This window comes from Dromaius novaehollandiae, chromosome 6 (genome assembly GCF_036370855.1).
Source record: "Dromaius novaehollandiae isolate bDroNov1 chromosome 6, bDroNov1.hap1, whole genome shotgun sequence".
NCBI lineage: Eukaryota > Metazoa > Chordata > Aves > Casuariiformes > Dromaiidae > Dromaius > Dromaius novaehollandiae.
This window is the reverse complement of record NC_088103.1, coordinates 41754352-41773201: the sequence shown is the minus strand read 5'-3', so window position 1 is coordinate 41773201 and position 18850 is coordinate 41754352. Positions and strand designations below refer to the sequence as shown.

At 41.9% G+C, this 18850-nt stretch overlaps 1 protein-coding gene across 1 annotated transcript in view; it reads left to right on the top strand.

Annotated features, from left to right (window-relative positions):
* Nucleotides 1-18440, top strand: part of PRLHR (prolactin releasing hormone receptor) — a 53170-nt gene extending 34730 nt beyond the window's left edge. The window contains 5 exon segments of the mRNA XM_026108173.2: nucleotides 5239-5487; nucleotides 9135-9221; nucleotides 9374-9451; nucleotides 9454-10583; nucleotides 17138-18440. Coding sequence (XP_025963958.2) covers nucleotides 9374-9451; nucleotides 9454-10539 — 1164 coding nt within the window. The 5' untranslated portion in view covers nucleotides 5239-5487; nucleotides 9135-9221 and the 3' untranslated portion in view covers nucleotides 10540-10583; nucleotides 17138-18440.
* The last annotated feature ends 410 nt before the right edge of the window (nucleotides 18441-18850 follow it).

Below are 18850 nucleotides of genomic sequence, written 5' to 3'. Positions count from 1 at the left end.
TTCTCCTGATGATGTGGGTTATTAAAGTCCAGTCCTTCTTTTCCCTCTTTTCAGATCTGAGTTTGCATAACAGAGCAGACCAGTACATTTCCAAATAATGTTCTTATCTCTATACAATGTTATTATGCAAACTATAATCAAACTAGATGACAGTCTCCCAGACAAACCTTTATTATTAACAGCTTTCAAAGCTCCAGGGCAGACTGTTGCTAGTGGGGGAGTTAATTAAGTGGAAGCTATTTGTTATTACTTTATATAAACAACTAAGAACAGCTGGAATGGTGTTGGTGCTCTGGGGTTTTTCTCTTTCTGTTTGACAAATATTATTTGAACACATTACCCTGTGAAAACAGCAAGTTTATTTATGGCAATATGGACACTACAGAACATCAGGTAGCAACTGTTCTCTGCAGATTCTGCCCTTTGCCCATCATCAGGGTAGCCGCACACCCTGTGATCATCTAGTAAGCATCAAATGTTTTTTTCCTTTTTATTGCTCTTAGGAAGCAATCCTTTTTAGGTATAGGGTTCAGTATAAATGTTGGTTTGCCTGATTTTTGTGGATGGCATGCTAAGCATTTTTTGTTGGCAAAATTAATTTTGCACATGACATGAGAACTCCTAGGTGTATTGGGGGGGGGGGGTGCGCTGTGAGAGTCCTTCCATTGCCTCTCAGCCACACTCTGGGCTGGTCTGCCTTGTCACACATGGGGGATGGAAGCTTTTCTTGTGGTGGGACAGCAAGGGGTGTGGGTGTTGCCTGGGGGCCTGCTCTGTGGTGGTCCCTGAGCTCTGGGCTCCTTCAGCTTGTGGAACAGGGCGATACTGTGAAGGGCCATGCAGTGCAAGGCCCCAGAGTAGTACGGTGCCTCTATGGGGCTGTGCAGTGCAGGACGCTGGGTTGTGTGGTGTGGTGCTCTATGGGGCTGTGTGGTGCAGGGCCCTGGGGTGGTGCAGTGCTATCTGGGGTGGTGCTATACAATGTGGTGTGGTGCAGGGTCCCAGGGCAGGGTGGTGCAGTGCTATAAGGGATGGTGGGGTGCTATAGAGAGATGGGGCAGTATGGTGCTATACAGGGCAGTGCTGTCTGGGGTGAGGCAGTGGGATGCTATATGAGGTGGAACAATGCTATACGGGGTGGTGGGAAGCTATACGGTGAGATGCTATATGAGGTGGTGGGGTGCTATACAGTGCGGTGTTATGTGGTGGGGTGAAGGGCTATACAGGGCAGTGGGGTGCTGTACGGTGGGTGCGGTGCTGTGCGGGGCGGGGGCTGGCACTGTCCGTGGTGCTGAAGGCGCCACGCTCAGCTCCGCGGCGGTCCTGAGCTCTGGGCTTCCCTGGCCGGCTGGGTGTCCAGGTCCCGAGCAAGGTGCCCAGCCGGCCACCTCTCTGCAGGTAGGGAGAGCCTGGAGGGAGACATACTTTTCAGTCCCTCAGGTGATGCCTGCCTACATGGAGCATGCTATCCTGGAGGGTTTTCAGACACCAGCAGCAGAGGAGGGCAGAGGAATACTATTTCTCCACGGTGCTGTAAAAGAAGTGTCAAGTGTTACTCGCCAGGCAGCATTTTGCCCTGTTGCTGCAAAAGCTCAGCTTTTCTGGGCAACTCTTTTCTCTATCAGGGCTGAACAGCATACACACCCCTAGGGGTATGTGTGATCCTGACTCCTGGCTGTTTACATCTGCAGGGAACATTTCTAATGCGGAGTTTCTCCAGAGAGAATCTACAGTCTACAGATGTTTCTGGGAACTAATTCCCACGGTCTGTTCTAGCTTGGGGCATGTATTGTTATTGCAGTCTACATCCCTCCAGGGCTCATGAGCAGAAGAGAATTGCCAGTTTTTCTGGGGTGTAGGAATTTGTGGATCTGATTTTTCTCGATATGGTTTCACTGTAATCCTTCCTTGTAAGGGAGACCTTGCAGCCTTTAGATCAAAGATGTTCATGTGCCTCTTCCCAGATCAGTGCTTACTTAGTCATAAATAAAATATAAACACACTTTGCCATAACATGTCAGTACTATTGCCTCAAATAATAGTTATAAATGAGGGAAAAGAAATAGTCTAGATCTGATAGGTCTCAAAGTTTTGCCTCGCTTCTTTTCTAATGTTTCATGGGCTGTCTATGTGAACTCTTAAAACAGCAACTGTCTCTCACTGTAGTAAGGATGCTAACAGAATAAAGCTTTATTTCAGTGGGGTTTTTACAGAAACATCTGTAATATAGATCTTAAATTCTATTGATCTCAGTCCAGACAACTGGGAAGTGGTCAGGCTTGCTCACCCAGTCCTTATTTTTCAGTAAAATTTTGCCTTAAAATAGTCAATCAACCAATTCAACATGAATACCTCTCAAATCATCACAGCATTAACCCACTTCCCCTGTGCTTAGGAAAAAAAGAAAAAAAGAAAAAGAAAAAAAATCAGGTCATCTTCTTTCCTGATCATTAATTCCTCTGTGGGTTTGGCTGGCAAAGAAAACCTTAATGGTGAGGTAGATAGGGGAATGAAACCTGCTTGTGTCATATCTGTGTGTAGCAATCTGCAGTAGAAAGTAGGAGTAGAGGAAGAAGAATCAGTGATTGTACTGATTCAAGTGTCTTGACTGAAATGTTTTTAAAGAGTGTTTTTATGACCTTGCCTTTTTCTCCACTTTGTAAATCAGCTGCTCTGAGCAGGTGCCAAGATCAGCAACAGTGAAAGGTCATCTGGCAAACATTCAGGCTCTGCTCTGTTTGATCTGAACAGGCACTAATCGCAAATCTTCCCATCAAAGGACCTACTAGGAACCTATTAGGACTTACAGTCCTTTCAGTGGTCCTTGTGTGTGTGGGTGTGCATGTGTAAAATTTTTAATTATATCTTTTGAATATTGTCAATGGGAATACTGTTGAAAAGAATGATAGTGGTGTTACTTTCAAGTAGGAGTGCATGCAGTCCAAAGTCTAAATCTGTATTTGTATAAGGTGGAAAGGTACATCCTGAAGTCCAGGCCTGATGCAAGTAATTGTATGTCATGCATGTGATAAATTGATCAAGCCTTCACTCAAAAGAAGGTGTTTTGGCCCCCATACTACATTGATTGCTCCAAAAGTCATCAATTCAGAGGCGCAATTTGTTGCCCTCCTGCTTAGAAGTGTTCTACTTTCCATCCTAAATTTTTCTATAGTGAGTTTGTGCCTTCATTAGTATTGTCGCTTAGCTTACATACCTCTTTATCTACCCTGGAGTTTACTGTCCTCCCCTACAGTGTAATTCTGCTCTGGTAAATAGACACTCATAGCAGGAAAATTTTCCAGAGATTTAACTTTGTCCTAACAGTAACAAACTAATGGCAAATTCAGCCTTGGATCAATCACAGCCAAAGTTGTCAGTCACAGTCAAAACTGTATATTTTCTTTTCCTTGCACTTTCAAATGCACTGCCTGTTCTGTTGTACAGATATGCAACAGAATTCACTCCATCCTAAGCCATGGGGAAAATTCTTATTATCAGCTGACCTTGGCTCTGTATTTTTTGACAAGTCTTTACTCTGTAATGCTATCAAACTTCTCCCCTTCTTCCCCACTCTCTGAGGTTATCCAAGTTTTTCTGTGTAATAGTGCAGTCATCCTCCATATTGTCTCTGTTTCCAAATGCAGTGGTGCTAGCAAACTCAGTTGGCCTAGTCCTGCTTTCTGTGCTAACATAATAAAAATGAAAAGAGCTACCAAGGCTGGTTATTCCCAAGCAAGATTTTTAAAGAGCATGAATGGCTACTTCCTTCTGGCTCAGTTCCCTTGCTTTCTTTGCCTGCCTTACAGTTCTTAGGATAGCTGTAATTTCTTCCTGTATAACTAGCAGTTTCTCAAATGCTGCTACATCATATGTGTTACCGAAGCCCAAAATGACAGAGCTACTACATTTCCTAGGTCTTGAAAATCAGTTTAATAACACAAAAATGTGGAAGGCTAGTTTGAAAAAAGTTTCTTTTGTGTTGTTTGTGAAGTTGTGCTGTAGTCTCTCTCCCCTCTCTCTCTCTGTCTCTCTCCTCCCCTCCCTTTTCCTTAAATCCAGTCTTAAACCTTCTGTAGTACTGCAGATTACAGTGCCTGCATTTTTCCCATCACCTTTCTCCTTCCTCTTCATTCTTAAGGACAGATGGTCCATTTGCTTTTCTTCAGTCACGGGGTTGTATTTTCATGCCATAAAGATATGAGAAACCTTTACTTCTCAACCAGCAGTTTCATCTGCCAGTTCTTTCAGAACTTTGTGATGGGGATTAACTGGCTGCTGACAATCTGAGTTTATTCACTTTTACACCTGGCTTTTACCTTGCTGTGGTAATTGTGATCCAATACCTTCATTTCTCCTTGCTTCTTCCTCCGTCTTTACATAGTCATCTTTATTTTAGCGCAAGACTTTTGCTATCTAAGAACAAGCTTGCTTTGCTCAGCTTACTTGGCTCAGCAGACTAAGAATTCTTAGTCATCTAGTGAAGAGTAGAGCCCTTTTTCTTTATGTAACATGCAACTTCAGGCACATTTCACTTCACATTTTGCTCAGTCCTCTGATAACATTGTGAGAGCTATTGTTCTCAAAGAAGGGATCCAGAAGGAGTTTGAGAGGGTGTGGATCGCCACAGGAGGTAGAGCAGATAAGATTCCATCCGTAGGGGAGGAACTCCCCATTACAATTCCCATTGTACTGGAAGGGGATGAGTCGGCAACCAAATTGGAAATTCCAGCTCCCCGGGTCATCTATCCTATTCCTAGCAAGTGGAGAAAAAGAGAGTTAGAGAGCTGGGCCAATCTAAAAGCACAAGTCGTATTAAGAACTTTGAAAATGGTAACATCAGTAAAGATTGGCTTGTACATTACTGGGGCATTCCTCACAGGAAGTTATTAACAGCAATACAGCTGAGTGCCAATGTCTGTCCCACTAGGGAGTATTTGGCACGCGGGTTGGGAGAAGGGGCACCGAAGGGGTGCAGGCATTGTCCTGCAGAATGGGAGACTTGCTCACACATTATTGGATACTGCCCTATAGTCCAGGAAGCTCGGATCAAGAGGCATAACATCTTATGTGGCATGCTGGCTGAAGATGCTAAGAGACTGGGGTGGGAGGTTTGTTTAGAGCCCAACCTCAGGGATGATAGCAATGAACTCGTTAAGCCAGATTTGGTAGTGGTTAAAGAGTTCTGGGTGAAAGTAGTGGACATCACGGTTTGCTACGAAAGCGGGTTGTCATCTCTAGGTGACACAGCGGTGGAGAAAGTCCGAAAATATCAACATCTCATGGAGCAAGTGAAAGAACTGACGAGAGCTGGAGAAGTAGAGTTCCTGGGTTTCCCGGTTGGCGCTCGCAGGAAGTGGTATAAGGTGAATGACGGCTTCCTCGATGACCTTGGACTCTCCAGCAGCCGCCAGACAAGGATAGCGAGGTGCTTCTCACAGAGGGCTCTCCTATTCTCTTTGGATATTCTCCACATCTTTACCAGTAAAGGTAAGTGTGTTTAATTTTTTAATTGGCATAACCATTGTAGTGACTTTGTTAACTCAAAGTCCTTGCTTGGAAGGCAACAGTAAAATTCTTCACACAGACGACATGGGCTTGCTCAGTCTTCTGTACCGTTGAATTTTGCTCTTGCCTGGCTCCCTTGTGGTCGAGCTTTGTATGTTGGGACATGTCATCTAGTCTCCAAATGCTCCACTAAATTTGACCTGGGTGGATGGGCCGCCTTTCAAGCCCAACCCAGAAAAGGTGCCATAGAAATTTTATGGTTCACTAAATAACATGCAACTTCAGGCACATTTCACTTCAATTTTGACTTGAATTCAAAGCTCTTCATTCACGTTGTCGAGCTCTTTGGCTGAATAAAAAAAACTTTTAAGAATAGTTCTGTGATGCAAATACATTGTCTTTTATAGGAAAAAATACACATCAAATGAATAAGAACATAGAAAACTAACACCTGAAACTTTGAAAACTTTAATGAGAGAAGAAACATTTTGAAGTCTGTAAAGCCTAAGCTGTAGAAGAGAAGGTTCACTAGCTTAAGAAGTACTGTTGAACTTTGTAAGAGTAGCCACTAGGATCCAGTCTGGTTCATGGAGCATGCTGTTTTAGTTAAGAACTACAGGCATGATCAGACATGCATGTGAAAAACAGCATTAGTGTTTTAAGAAATTTACCACTTTCTGAAAGTCATAAAACAGCTAATTGAATGTTTCTACTCCAAGTGTATAGAGCTGGACAGGTTAGCATAAGTGACCATGAAAGCTCAGCTGTGAAATGTTACTGTGACGTGCTGGTCCAGGTATAGATAGCACATTTTCCTTTGACTTAAGGAAGATCTAGGTTTCACATTAGCCACCAATCAGCATTCTTATGCATGACACCCTTATATACCTGGAATGTCAAAACAATTCTATTATGATAGTAATGCAGTTTTTGTGACCTTTTCTTTTTTAATGAGAAAATGCTGTGTGTGAAATAGACTTATACTCAGTCACCAAAGGACTTTGTGATCTAATCTAGGAAATTCTAGGCAAGACTAATATTTTACAGTCTTAAAAGGAGAAAAGAGGATTTCTTTGGGGTAAAGTGCTGAAATACTTTTTCTATTCAATCCCCCCGTAAATATTACCTTTCCAGGTCTTGGCTCTAGAATACAGCTGAGCTGAAGAAGCTCTCTGCCTGAAGCCAAAACAAACAGACCACCACTAACAGAAAGAGGATGGGAGCCTTTAAACAGAAGAGTGTCAGTTATTGGTTTCAGAGGTGAAGAAAGCACATTTAAAAATAAGAGAAAATGCAGAAAAAATTGCTTGGTACAGCTTGAAATGAAAGAACCTCTAAGGTTACTGATAGGTTTCTGTGACCTGAGCATTAAGGTGACCTTGAAGGCTACTTAGATGATATTTTGTTTGATTTTTATTCTCAGGTAGCAAAGTATAAACCTTCTTCTCATAAAATTACACTGAGATTTACTCTGCGGCTATTGGGAAAGAAACAGAGAAAAATTACCGTGTTAAAAATGTGATTTTCAATTATTATGAGTGCACTGGTACTGTTGTGAGGCTTCTTTCTTAGAATAAGTGATAAAATTCCAGTAGGATGTGGGCAGTATGAAGGCCATTTAAAAATGTTCTCAGCTCATTTTGTTAAGCCTTTTGGCTCATGTTAGCTTCCAAATCCAAATCCTACTGAAAACAGTTGAGAGGTTCACTTTGCCTTCAGTAGGATTTAGACCAGACCTTACTTTTCTCCCAGACTAGGTGAAACAATTGTTTTATGAGTGTTAGAAAATAATTTTGCAGACCACTGTTTGTGACCAAAGAGTGTGAGCACACTGGGAGGTGAAAGGAGTAGGAATGCCCTGTTCATCATCTCTGTGCAACCTTCACCCTTGGGTCCCTCTAATATCCTAGATCTGGGTATGTAGAGATAAATAGGTACTGTACTCTCCTGCACCCCATCTGGCTCAGATACGTGAGGCTGGACACTGAGGTGGCATATAAGATCTTATTTTTCATATGGGATATGGGTAGGTTATTACATCCAGGAACTGAGGAATGGCACCTCTGAGCATTGCAGCTAAATCCTCACTCTTCCCTCAGGTTGGAACTACAGCCACACTCCGATCTATAGCATATCTTAACTATAAACGCATGGCACAGAGTCAACACTGATTAGGTTTCAAATGCCCATCCATTGTGTATAGCTGTGGGAGAATGGCACAGGTCTGAACAAAGGCTCCACAAGATTAGCTTCTGTTTCAGATTAGCTTCAGGTTAGAGAAAGGACTATGAACCATCTGAATTATACTTAAATCTTTGGTTTGTGTCAGTCACTCTTCCCATCAAGTCAAAAGAAGGAAGTGGTACTGTCCACTGCCTCATAGAAAATAATGGGTTAATATTTCTTTGGAGTAGTACTGTCCACTGCCTCATAGAAAATAATGGGTTAATATTTCTTTGGAGTAGTCTAGGAGATTAGGACATTAACTATCCATTGAAATGTGTAAATCCCCTGTATGTCTTGAAAAAAAGAGCAATCTTCTCTGCTCTGAATTACTCATAAATTGTTAGGCTGTGGTTGTTGTTTTATTTTGTTTCATTTTTTTTTTAAAGTCATCTTAGCTGGTATTAATGGATGCAGGAGAACTGGACTGATTTTTCAGTAGCAGAAGTCCTGGTCCCAGAAGTGGTTGAAATGGAGGAGAGTTAAGGGAGAGTAAGAGTAATACTTAAGAGCAAGAGGGTGAAATTTGCTTTAATGTGTACTCACTAAGCAGCTATCCTAATCACTTTACACTGCTTTACAGAATGGATAGTGTTTGTCATGTAGTATAGAAAATGTTATTGACTACAAACCTACCGTAGGAATGAAGAAACACCCCAAATACTTTTGGACAGCTGTAGCACTAGAAATAATTTGCCATAGTTCACTGCACATGAACTCTTACAGCTAAGCTATTTGGATGCTCATTTTTCTTTTCTGTTACTTATATTATTATATGTTTTTACAGTTAAAGGCATGTAAACCCCACTGAAAAGAATGGAAGTGGGTGAGCAAATATTGTACTACCATTAGAAAATAAATTTAAGTAAAATAAGCTTCTTTTTGCTACATGCTCAATGTGCATTTCTAATCATAACTTCATTCACTGGGTAAGTAGCTGAGTCCCTCTAGTGGCATAAACATTTATTTTGCTTCAGCATTTTATTAAAATTCCATTTTACAGTCACATTATAACAGCAAATTCACAGGTAGCCTTTTCACACACTGAAAAGGACTGTGGCAAAGTGAATATTGGATTATATACAGTGCAGGGTCACGTTAATGAATATAAATTGATTTATAGCTGAGTGGGGCAATTACAGATGCACTGCAAGGAGAAGGGAATTCTTGAAAGGATATTCGAGAACTAATTGCTTTCAGTAAGAAACACGCAAAGAGCAGCGTAATACCCAGGACAACCAATAGGGATAAAAGCTTATACACAAATCTGTCATGACCTAGTAGAGAAGACTGTTTAAAAACACTGATCTCCACTTAGCTTGTAAATGCGCATCAGCCTCTTTCTCACTCATATATTCTCTCTCCCTCTCTCTCCTTCTCTCTCTCTCTCTCCTCCCCAAACACAGAGGCTTCTGGATTTGCAGAAGACAGACATCCAGGGCACTTCTTGTCATCCAAAGGAAAAAATCATATGGGATTAAAAAACCAGAGCAGTAAGTACTCACTGCATTAAATGTTTATTAAATGGCATGCTGTCAAAGCCTAGATTTAATAGTAAATACAAAAGGACTTGGTTGTATTTGATTTTTCTTAGGAATTGCTGAAAGCTGCCTCTTGAGGATTACTTCACCTTTTTCTTTTACAGATGCTTGTTTTTATCCATGTGGTAACCTCTGGACATCCAGTAATCCATTCATTACCCACACTGATCGAGTACAAGAATAGTGCAGTGGTAGCTACTACACTCAGCTGAGAACAGACTACAAAAGGAGGGAAATCATGAATTCTGACAATTTAACCGCCCAAAGCTTCTTCTCTGCTATTCATAGCAATGCCAGCAATTTATTCTCAGGGCTCCAGTTTGTTCAGTCCTTCAAGCCACTCATCATCCCCTGCTACTCCCTAGTGGTTTTTATTGGCATCATTGGGAATTATCTGCTCATCTATGTTATCTGCAAGACAAAAAAAATGCACAATGTCACCAACTTTCTGGTAGGCAATCTGGCTTTCTCAGACATGCTCATGTGTGCAACCTGTGTGCCCCTTACCCTCGCATATGCCTTTGAGCCAAGAGGATGGGTGTATGGGCGTTTCATGTGTTACTTTGTTTTCCTGATGCAACCTGTCACTGTGTTTGTCTCTGTCTTTACCTTGACTGTCATAGCTGTGGATAGGTATTATGCCATGGTGTACCCTTTTCGAAGAAGGCTCACAGTCCCTATTTGTGCTTATATCCTTGCTGCTATTTGGCTGCTGAGTTGTACGTTGGCTGCCCCAGCCTTGGTCCACACTTACCATGCAGAATTCCCAGAACTGGACTTCTCCATCTGCGAGGAGTTTTGGTTCCACATGAAACGAGATCGCTTAGCTTATGCCTACAGCACTCTCATTATCACCTATGTACTGCCTTTGGCTGTCATCTCTCTGTCCTACCTGAGAATCTCGGTCAAGCTGAAAAACCGAGTGGTCCCAGGCAACGTCACCCAAGGCCAAGCTGAGTGGGACCGAGCAAGGAGGAGAAAGACTTTTCGATTGCTAGTCTTAGTGGTGGCAGCCTTTGGAGTCTGTTGGCTTCCTCTGCATATCTTCAATGTGATAAAGGACATAGATATCAGCCTGATTGACAAGCAATACTTCAACTTTATCCAGCTGCTATGTCACTGGTTTGCAATGATGTCTGCTTGTACAAATGCCTTCTTGTATGCCTGGCTCCATGACAGCTTCAGGGGGGAGCTGAAGAAAATGTTTGCCTGGAAAAAGAAGAAAATCGGACCCGCTACAAACTGCATTATGGCCAGTGTAATGCTATGAACATGAGAACTGGTGGGAGCGCACTTCCTTCATGTGGTAACACTGTAAGTCATTTCCACTTTTAATAATGATCAGGGCTTTTTCCAGAAATCTGTCCTTAGGGCTCAGGCATACCAAACAGAGTCCAATGCATAGCTTCTCCAGCAGCTCCACCCCTGCTGGGGAAGGAGTGGCAGAGGTCACGTCCCAGAAATGTCTTTGCCTCTTTGAAGAAAGTTAGATTCTAAGGAGATCTTAGGACAATCAGATCCCCTTACATATACTACAGGGATCCTTCCCATCTGTTTTGGATGTTGCTGGCAGCATAGACATGGGGACAGGGAGGAGCAAGGATGACTGTAACACCTAGATGCCTCATCGAGGAAATACTTTCGATTGGTTAGAAATTAAATCTATGCATCTATCCAGAGTCCAGTCCTTACCACAAGATCCAGAGTAGAGGACTAACAGTGTTCCTGTGGTCCTCTTCTGTTAGGGCCATGCTGTAAGAATAGCCTAAGGCTCTCTTAAATGCAGTGCCGGAGGAGTTGTCCCAGCTGTGGGCAGGAAGCAAGGCTGGCAGGAGCTGCTTCAAGCCTGCTCCTGCTAGCTGAACTGTGCTGGCAGCAAGAGTGTGCGGAGGTCCCCATTCCTGATGGAGTGAGTGTCATGCAGGGCGATGCCATCAGGTCACTCACACTCCTCCCCAAGCACCTCCCTGGAGCAGTTGACGGGGTCACGAACTGACGAATGCTCTGAAGCCAGTGGTGGGGGGGTGCTGTGCACACACTGTATGGTCTCCTTCCTCGCTACCATTTTCTCCTTGCAGTTGGCCGAGCAGTTGGAACAGTAGCGTTTGCAGCAGGGCCTCTCATTTGCCCTCTGTGGCCAGCAGTGTTAGGCAGGAATATTTGCTTCGTACTTTCAGAGCCCAAAATTGTCATGTGATCCCAAACCTGCTGTGTCCCACAACCCTGCAACACAGCATGTAGCAAAATGAGCTGCAATTTGGGAGAGGGGAGATAAAGCTGGAGTGAAGTTATTCATGTGAAGTATAATTGTGATGCAGAGTGATTGATTGCGTATTTACAAACTCACCTGGTGCACTTGCTGATACTGCCAGCAAGGAAGCACAGACAGGAAATAATGTGTTGTGGAAACTCATCCAAAGAGGAGAACATCAAGACAAACCACCGTTTCACAGATGGCCATTAACACTGACACTGAATCATGTTCTTGTCACTGTCTTGTGTAAACCCAATTTGCTGACTCTACTGCAAGGCAGCTGTGTTCCCAGCCAGTGGAGTGGAGTTTGTCCTAGCCTTGTCAGCGTCAAGATACTTTCTGCTCATTCCTGGAGGAATTGATTTTGATGTGTGGCAATGCTCCCCTCAGTTTGATCTCCAAGAACACCCAGAAACTTTGTTACTGTTCAGTCTCCTGGAGCATGTCTGGATGTGTCTGTTAAGAGAGAGCGGGTGGAAGGGGCTGTGGACGTTGACCTCTGTACAAGCATTGCGAGATCAATAAAAGAAAGGCCTGTCAAATAGAGGGGAGTGGCAACTGCTCTCTTTTGGAGGAGTCTTTTGGGAACAAACAATTACCTTGGACATTCACCTTTCAATAGAGTGAGGGAGTTAAAGGTTATAATCAATCTAATGGTTTGTAGTTTCTTCCCCCTTTTGTCTGAGCTGAAAATATCTGAGGTAATAGACCAGTGTAAGTGAAAAAGCTCTGAAAACAGACATTTTTTCTGAAGAGGTTTCTTGTAGCCTGCTCATTCAGAATCTTTAATGACCCAAAGAAGCATTAGATATTAAACTGAGATTAGCCAGAGAAGCAGCATAATCGAGGGGCAGTTTCAGCCTTGATCTGCAAGGGCTGCTATCCTCCTGTAAGTATAAAAAGCCAGAAATGTATGTGCTTCTGGGCAATTCAAACAGAAAAGTGGGAAAGAAAGGAGGGAAGAAAGAGACTGAAGTTACTCTAGCTTATAAATCTACTCCTGCTGTGGAACTGTGAATGTTATTTTGCTCATCAACATTCAGTAAGCTGATCTGGTTAAAAAAATACACATATACATACGCGCACACTGGGGAAATCATTGTGAAAATATTTGAAATCCCTTTCCACAAATTTGCTTAGAATTTCAAGCTCTAATTTCTGTTGCTTGTAATGAGGAACTGAATATTAGAAGCTGATTATAGAGACACTGAATTAAGGAAGTCCTTTTAAAGTGGACATTACTTGCATTCCCACTGTAATTAAATGTACCCAGCTGCCTTGCTTATCTTGGTTTAAAGATTTCAATGACTTATTAAAAGATATTTTGCTTTTGTTGAATTTTAGGAAATCTAACATTTATTTTTCCTTCAAGCCCAACATAGTAAGTTATAGGAATAACTGGAGATTTCAGAAAGGCAAAAAAACCCTCCAAACAAATGAATCAAATTATAGAAATATTTCAACTACTGTTTCAGGACTTTTTTGAACAGAGCAGAGTAGAACATCAAGAGAAAGCACTGAAACTATACTGCAAAAAGTAGCCTTAAATAACACAACAAAATCCTGATTTTTTAAAGATTTTTCTTCTATGGAATCATGTTACTTCAAGGCTGTTAATTTGTCAGTTTGTAAAGGCTAATTAGCACAGAGGTGACACTGAGACGTGATAATGTTTACAACCTCAAGCATTAAATACAGACAGCACCTTAATACAAAGTGATCCAAGGCCCAGTGGAGCAACTAGAAAGACTGTTAACCACAGCAGGCCTTGGATCATTTCCTTCTTATACATCATGTTTGTACCCTCATTTCAAGGCACTACAGTTTTGTTTATTAATGTTCTCTTGATTGTTAGTGACTGCAGATGGCTGCTGCAAAGAGCTGTATAAAGCAAATGAGTTTAGATTTATCTTTTCTTTCATGATAGAAATGAACTGTTTATCAGCACATATATTGTCCCTGCGTACTGGAGTACCTCACTAGGAACATCTGGTTATGGACAGCCTCTAGAGCTGCAGTTGCAGCAGTGCTGAGCTCTGTAATCACCAACAGGGGATAGTCAGGAATGTCCAACGCTGCAGGCACCATGGGTGTTCCCATAGATAAGTGCTGGTTAAACATGCACATGCCTCGAATCTGTCAGGACTTGAGCTTCCACTCAGGGCCTTGCTGTTAACTTTGCATTTTGAACTAGAAAGCTCAGAGCCTGCCCCTTGCCTCAGGGCCTTCTCAGTCACTTGTGGGTCTCAGTTTCATAGATACACCCTGAAAACGGCTGTACGCCACCTCCATGAGGTCTTGAAGCTCCCTCTTTTCCCTCAGCAGTCCCATTGGCCAGCCTCAGCGACTGCTGCCTCAGTGGTGGGGCCTTGCAATGCCCTTTTTTGCAGGCTTTCCCTGCGTGCTGCACAAAAGAGGTATGGCCACAAGCACAAGGGCTGTGGGCCCACGGGGTGACAGGGTGCCAAGGGCTGAGGCACTGGTGCATTCACTCAGTTCTCCGGAATCTAGCCCCAAGAACCTCTGTTAAATGTAATTACTATTTTTGCTGATATCCAGAATAATAAACAATAATAATATTTAGAAGCCTGTTGATGCACTTCTTTAATCCAGTTATGCAAATAATTATATTAAAAGCCTTCATGTGAAATGTGTTTGCTGTCTCCACCTTTCTCTGGGGAACAACAGTAGTTCTCTGAGGGCCTAGGGCTCATCAGGATAGTATTTTTTGGTAGTATAATTTTTAATTACAATTTAAGAAATCATTACATACTTTGATTTTATAAAGTGGCGCAGCTCTGAACTTGGTGAGCTTATTAACTTTCCCTGTAAATGTTTTAGTTGTTGTTTCTTGTATACATTCAAATCCAAGGACTCTTGCACTGCAAGGCAGCTGCTTTGCAGGGATGGAGCAGGGTTTGTGTCTGAGCTGAGGTATGGCAGAATGCTATATCTTCCTTGTCTGCTAGGATTTCATTCCAGTTATTCACAAGTACTGAGAGAGACTTTCAGTAGGTAGGTGAAAGACCCAGGTGTTCTGCATTTTACAACAGTAATGAAGGCTCCTAAGACTATTCCTAAATGCCAGTCTCTTGTAAGCACTCCTAGATGCACTGTGGAGTTTGTGTCCTTATTCTGTGACGTTTCTTTTAAGTAGCTATCAAATGTGTTTTAAGTAGATATCAAATGTGCTAGCCAGCAAGTGAGTTATCAGAGGATAGTGAGTCTTGGACTTTGGAAATGGAGGGCCCTTTTGGGACCATGCTTAGCATTAAAAGCAACTGGGAGATTTCACTGGGGCCAGGCCTCTACTGCTCAGAAGGTTTTGCATATCTTGAAAGTGGAGATTAACAGAGATAGGAAAGGAGGTGATGGGGAGAGGCAGGAAAAGGTGAGATGTCTTTGGAACACAGATTTTGCTAGGAGGAATCACAACTTCACTATATGAAGCTATTCCACATAGCTGTTCAAAGGATTCATAGGGCATCAATCTAGCAAATACACTGTATTTACAAAGTTTATAGATGCAAAGATGCTTAATTAGATTGAAGCTACTCCTTATGGACAAAAGTAGGATGATATTAAAAGGCAATGCAGTTACGAACAATGTGAAACTGTAAATCAGAATTTGAGCAGAAATGAAAAAACAGGTTTTCAGAACAAAATCTGCTAAGCTTTAAATCAGGCAATAAAAACCCCCCAGCATTTAATCTAAACCCAGTTAGGGTCAAGTGTCTCTCCTGGTCCTTGGAAATGACAGCTCACAACATTCACCAAAGACAACATTGTGTGATGCATTGCTTTAAATAAGTTCACTCCTTGTACTTCAAAGAGGAAAAGTAAGTGCTGTAATTGTATCAAATGAAGATATTCTATTTGAGGAATGGCAGATTATCTGGAATGTGTGAGGGCAAATCCTGGTGTAAGGCCATTACTCACAGGAACATAGTGAGTGCTTTCCAGCTGATAAACTGGGGAAAGCTGGGGTTTTTTTATATCAGCTGAACAACAAATGCTCTGTACAGTTTTCATTGAGCAAATCTTGCTCTTCGATGTAGCAATAGTAAGTTATAATTAGCTCTCTAAGATTAAGCAGAGTACAGATATAAGCCGAAAACTCTGTATCTGCAGCTGAAAAAAATGCCAAACTGGACAGAACTGTACAATGCATCCATCAATCTGCCCACCAGATGAGAAGAGTGCAGAGAAAGAAATAGCACACTGGTAATGAAGCCTGGGAAATTGCTGTCTCTGCCACTTCTGCATAAAGAAATGTAATTAGAATTTTTGCCTCCAGCTCTCCCACTGCCCACCATCTTTTTCTTTCTCATTAAAAAAAAAGTTGTATTCCCACCTCTTCCCCCAGAGAAAAAATTGCTCAAGGGTCAAAGCAGACATTTCTACCTCAGAAGAAAACAGAGAAATTAGTGAGCCTTTTCAGAGTGGAGATCAGTCTCTCCTCCCTTAAACTTCTTTCTGCCAGCAAAAGTACCAAGTTTTATGTTGGCCTGACATACAAAGTTTTCTCCATGAAACCTTTTGCAAAGGTTTGTACCTGCTCCATTAAACTTTTTGCAAAACTGATCTGCAGCTGGTAGGAGCAAAACTGGCCTGTTTGCCACTTGGAGCATTAGCTTTTGTGGTTGTGTCAAACAAATATCCCTCTCCATACTCAGTAATCTCATTGTGGACCAAGAACATTGCTAACTCCTTCTATGAATTTTGTCCCTTGAACCTAATTTCCCTCTAAATCAAGAGTTGGGCCTCTGCATTACTGAAAGTCTCAGGGAGCAGCCACAGATACATCAAAGGTATCCTGACCACTTTAATGACATCTTCTCTTCAAAAACCATTATCACATTTCCTGTTTCAAGAGCAGGCTACAAATGAGCACATTACTGCCATGTACTGATATAATCAGTTGGGAGGCTTTTCCCAGGCGTATTTCCATCATATTTTGTATATGTTTCTCTGCTGCCTGCTCTCCCAACCCCCTCAGTCTTTGGAAACCATTGATCAATTTTAAAAAAAGTCAGTAGAGGTAGCAGGCTAAAAGATGCTGAAATCCTAGAAGTTGTATGAAATTAGGAAGAATACTAGCATCTTCTTGGTGTTCATCAGGGAAGGAAAGACATCCAAGTGATATCTTATTTAGGTATATTGTAATCCCCCCAAGGATTACACAGGGAATGGTGTAAGCTGCTTAGAACTAGTTGTGAAATGACCAGGCTGCCTCCTTACAGGCACTGTTGAACTATCCAAAAAAGTCAAGGGTTAAAGGCATGAAGCTCAAAAATATCTCATTGGGAGTTATGCCTCTTTGGGATCTAAAAACCTAATCTCTTCACCAAAAAGCTGATAGGCTTGACTTGTCTGTTTTTGTTTACTTCCCCTTTCTACAGCCTGGTTCATCAAACTAAGTTAATTAAGCTAGTAACTGATAGAAATAATAATACATGCACTCAGGAGTTCCCTGCTTTGTGTCTCTAGCCAGTTGGAAATCAACCTGACATCACTGCTACCTGTCTGTGGCTGATTGGGCTTTGCATTCTTTGCATCTTGTTTATATTATTTAACACCATTAAGTTATAATTTCCTTGCCTTTTCTCTGCAGGAAACATATGAATGTGAGGACGAGATGATTTTAATTCCTACACCTCTGTCAGGCACTGGAGACATTGCTATTAGTCCTTCAGCAGCTAGCATGGAGACACAGACACAGGCATTTCAGGAAGCTTGATACTTTCCAGAATAGCAAGGACATTTCCTTTTCCTACTGAGTGCAGTTCCTTGGCTTCCAGATAGCATGATATAAACACAGCCTATGGCTCACAGCAGCAGAAGGGTAAACTATTTTAACTCTGTTGACTTTGACAGCCTGATGACACACGTCATGCAAAGGACCATTGCTACGCAGATCCTATATTCCCTGGTGCTGAGCAAGCTCAACTGGAGGAAGCTGGTGGTCTTCTGAGGCTGGACGCTTGTGTAAAGCAGCATGAGAGGTTCTCAGCCAGCTTAGATGTTGTCACTCTGTCTAAGGCTTCTCAGTCACAGGGAGTAGTGTTCAGTTACCCCATCTCACCTGATGCCCACAAGACAGGTGAACTCTCTAGTGAAAATGTGACAGGGAAACAAAATGGTAGCAGTGAAGAACTACAGGTTATAATCAGTCACATCTGTAACCAATTACGTATGGAATTGTGAAGGAGAGGCAATGCACTGTAATTATAAAACTGACCTTGCATATAGAGTGAGTGTTGTCCCTCACTCGCAGTGTGTCAGTTCAATTTAGGGTGTTTATTGCCTTCTCCATCCCTCCACTCACCCCCTCATCCCTTTCCTCTCATCCCTCATCAATACAGTGAACTTGAATAGGGGCAAACCAAGCATGCACGTGACACCACAAGCATTAGCACATGGTACAGAGATAGATGAGCTGTGGGGGATGCACTTGTGACAGGGTCTTTTATAAAAGTCATTGAAAAAGGTAGGAGCCAAAACACAGGGTTGAACCCCAGGGCTGAAGTTCTGAGGCAAGTGTTCAGCAAACCCCCCTCTCAGCAATGGCATCTGTGGGAAGTGCATGCTGCTCTGGAGGAACTGAGATGAAAATAATCCAAATGTCATGTACAAGAGTTATTCATGAACTACATTACCAATTAGAAATTAATTTTTGTGTCACTACGTATGAAATATTTCAAAACACAAAGAAAAACCTTCAGCATTCAGCTTTGGAATGTTTTTCCCTTAATTATGGGATGTTTTAAATTCAACACCTACCGTTAACATGCATAACTTAAACGAATCTGCCATATGCTGTGTCTACTGCTTCAGACGGTTTCAAATTTATTTTTAATATTACTGACTTTGTTAAGATTAAAAAATTATCATTGTGAATCACTTTTCCATTGAAACATGCATTCATGTCTATTCTGTGAAATAATGTTTATTTGTAAATGCTTTTGTACCGCCCATCTCACAGTTGTCAGTGAGCAAATTCTAGATGGTTTTGATAATGCACCCTCTTGGAAATAATTGCCAAAGATTTGGGATGGATGAAACACAAGCCATCAGCAGTCAAACTAAGTTCTAGCTGCATCACCAGAAAAGGACAAGGAAGCTTCTGATGACCAATGTTTTGCTGTCATTAGCAAAGGATGGAATTTTTTATTTTTGAGTCCACCAAAGAAAGCATTGTTTTAAACCCTTTTCACCTACAAAAGTTGTATGCAGTGTCTAACAACATTATCATATTTTCATAGTTCATAAAGTTGTTCCTTTATTGCTGAATGAGGAAACACACTTTCCAAAGAAACAGTTTAAA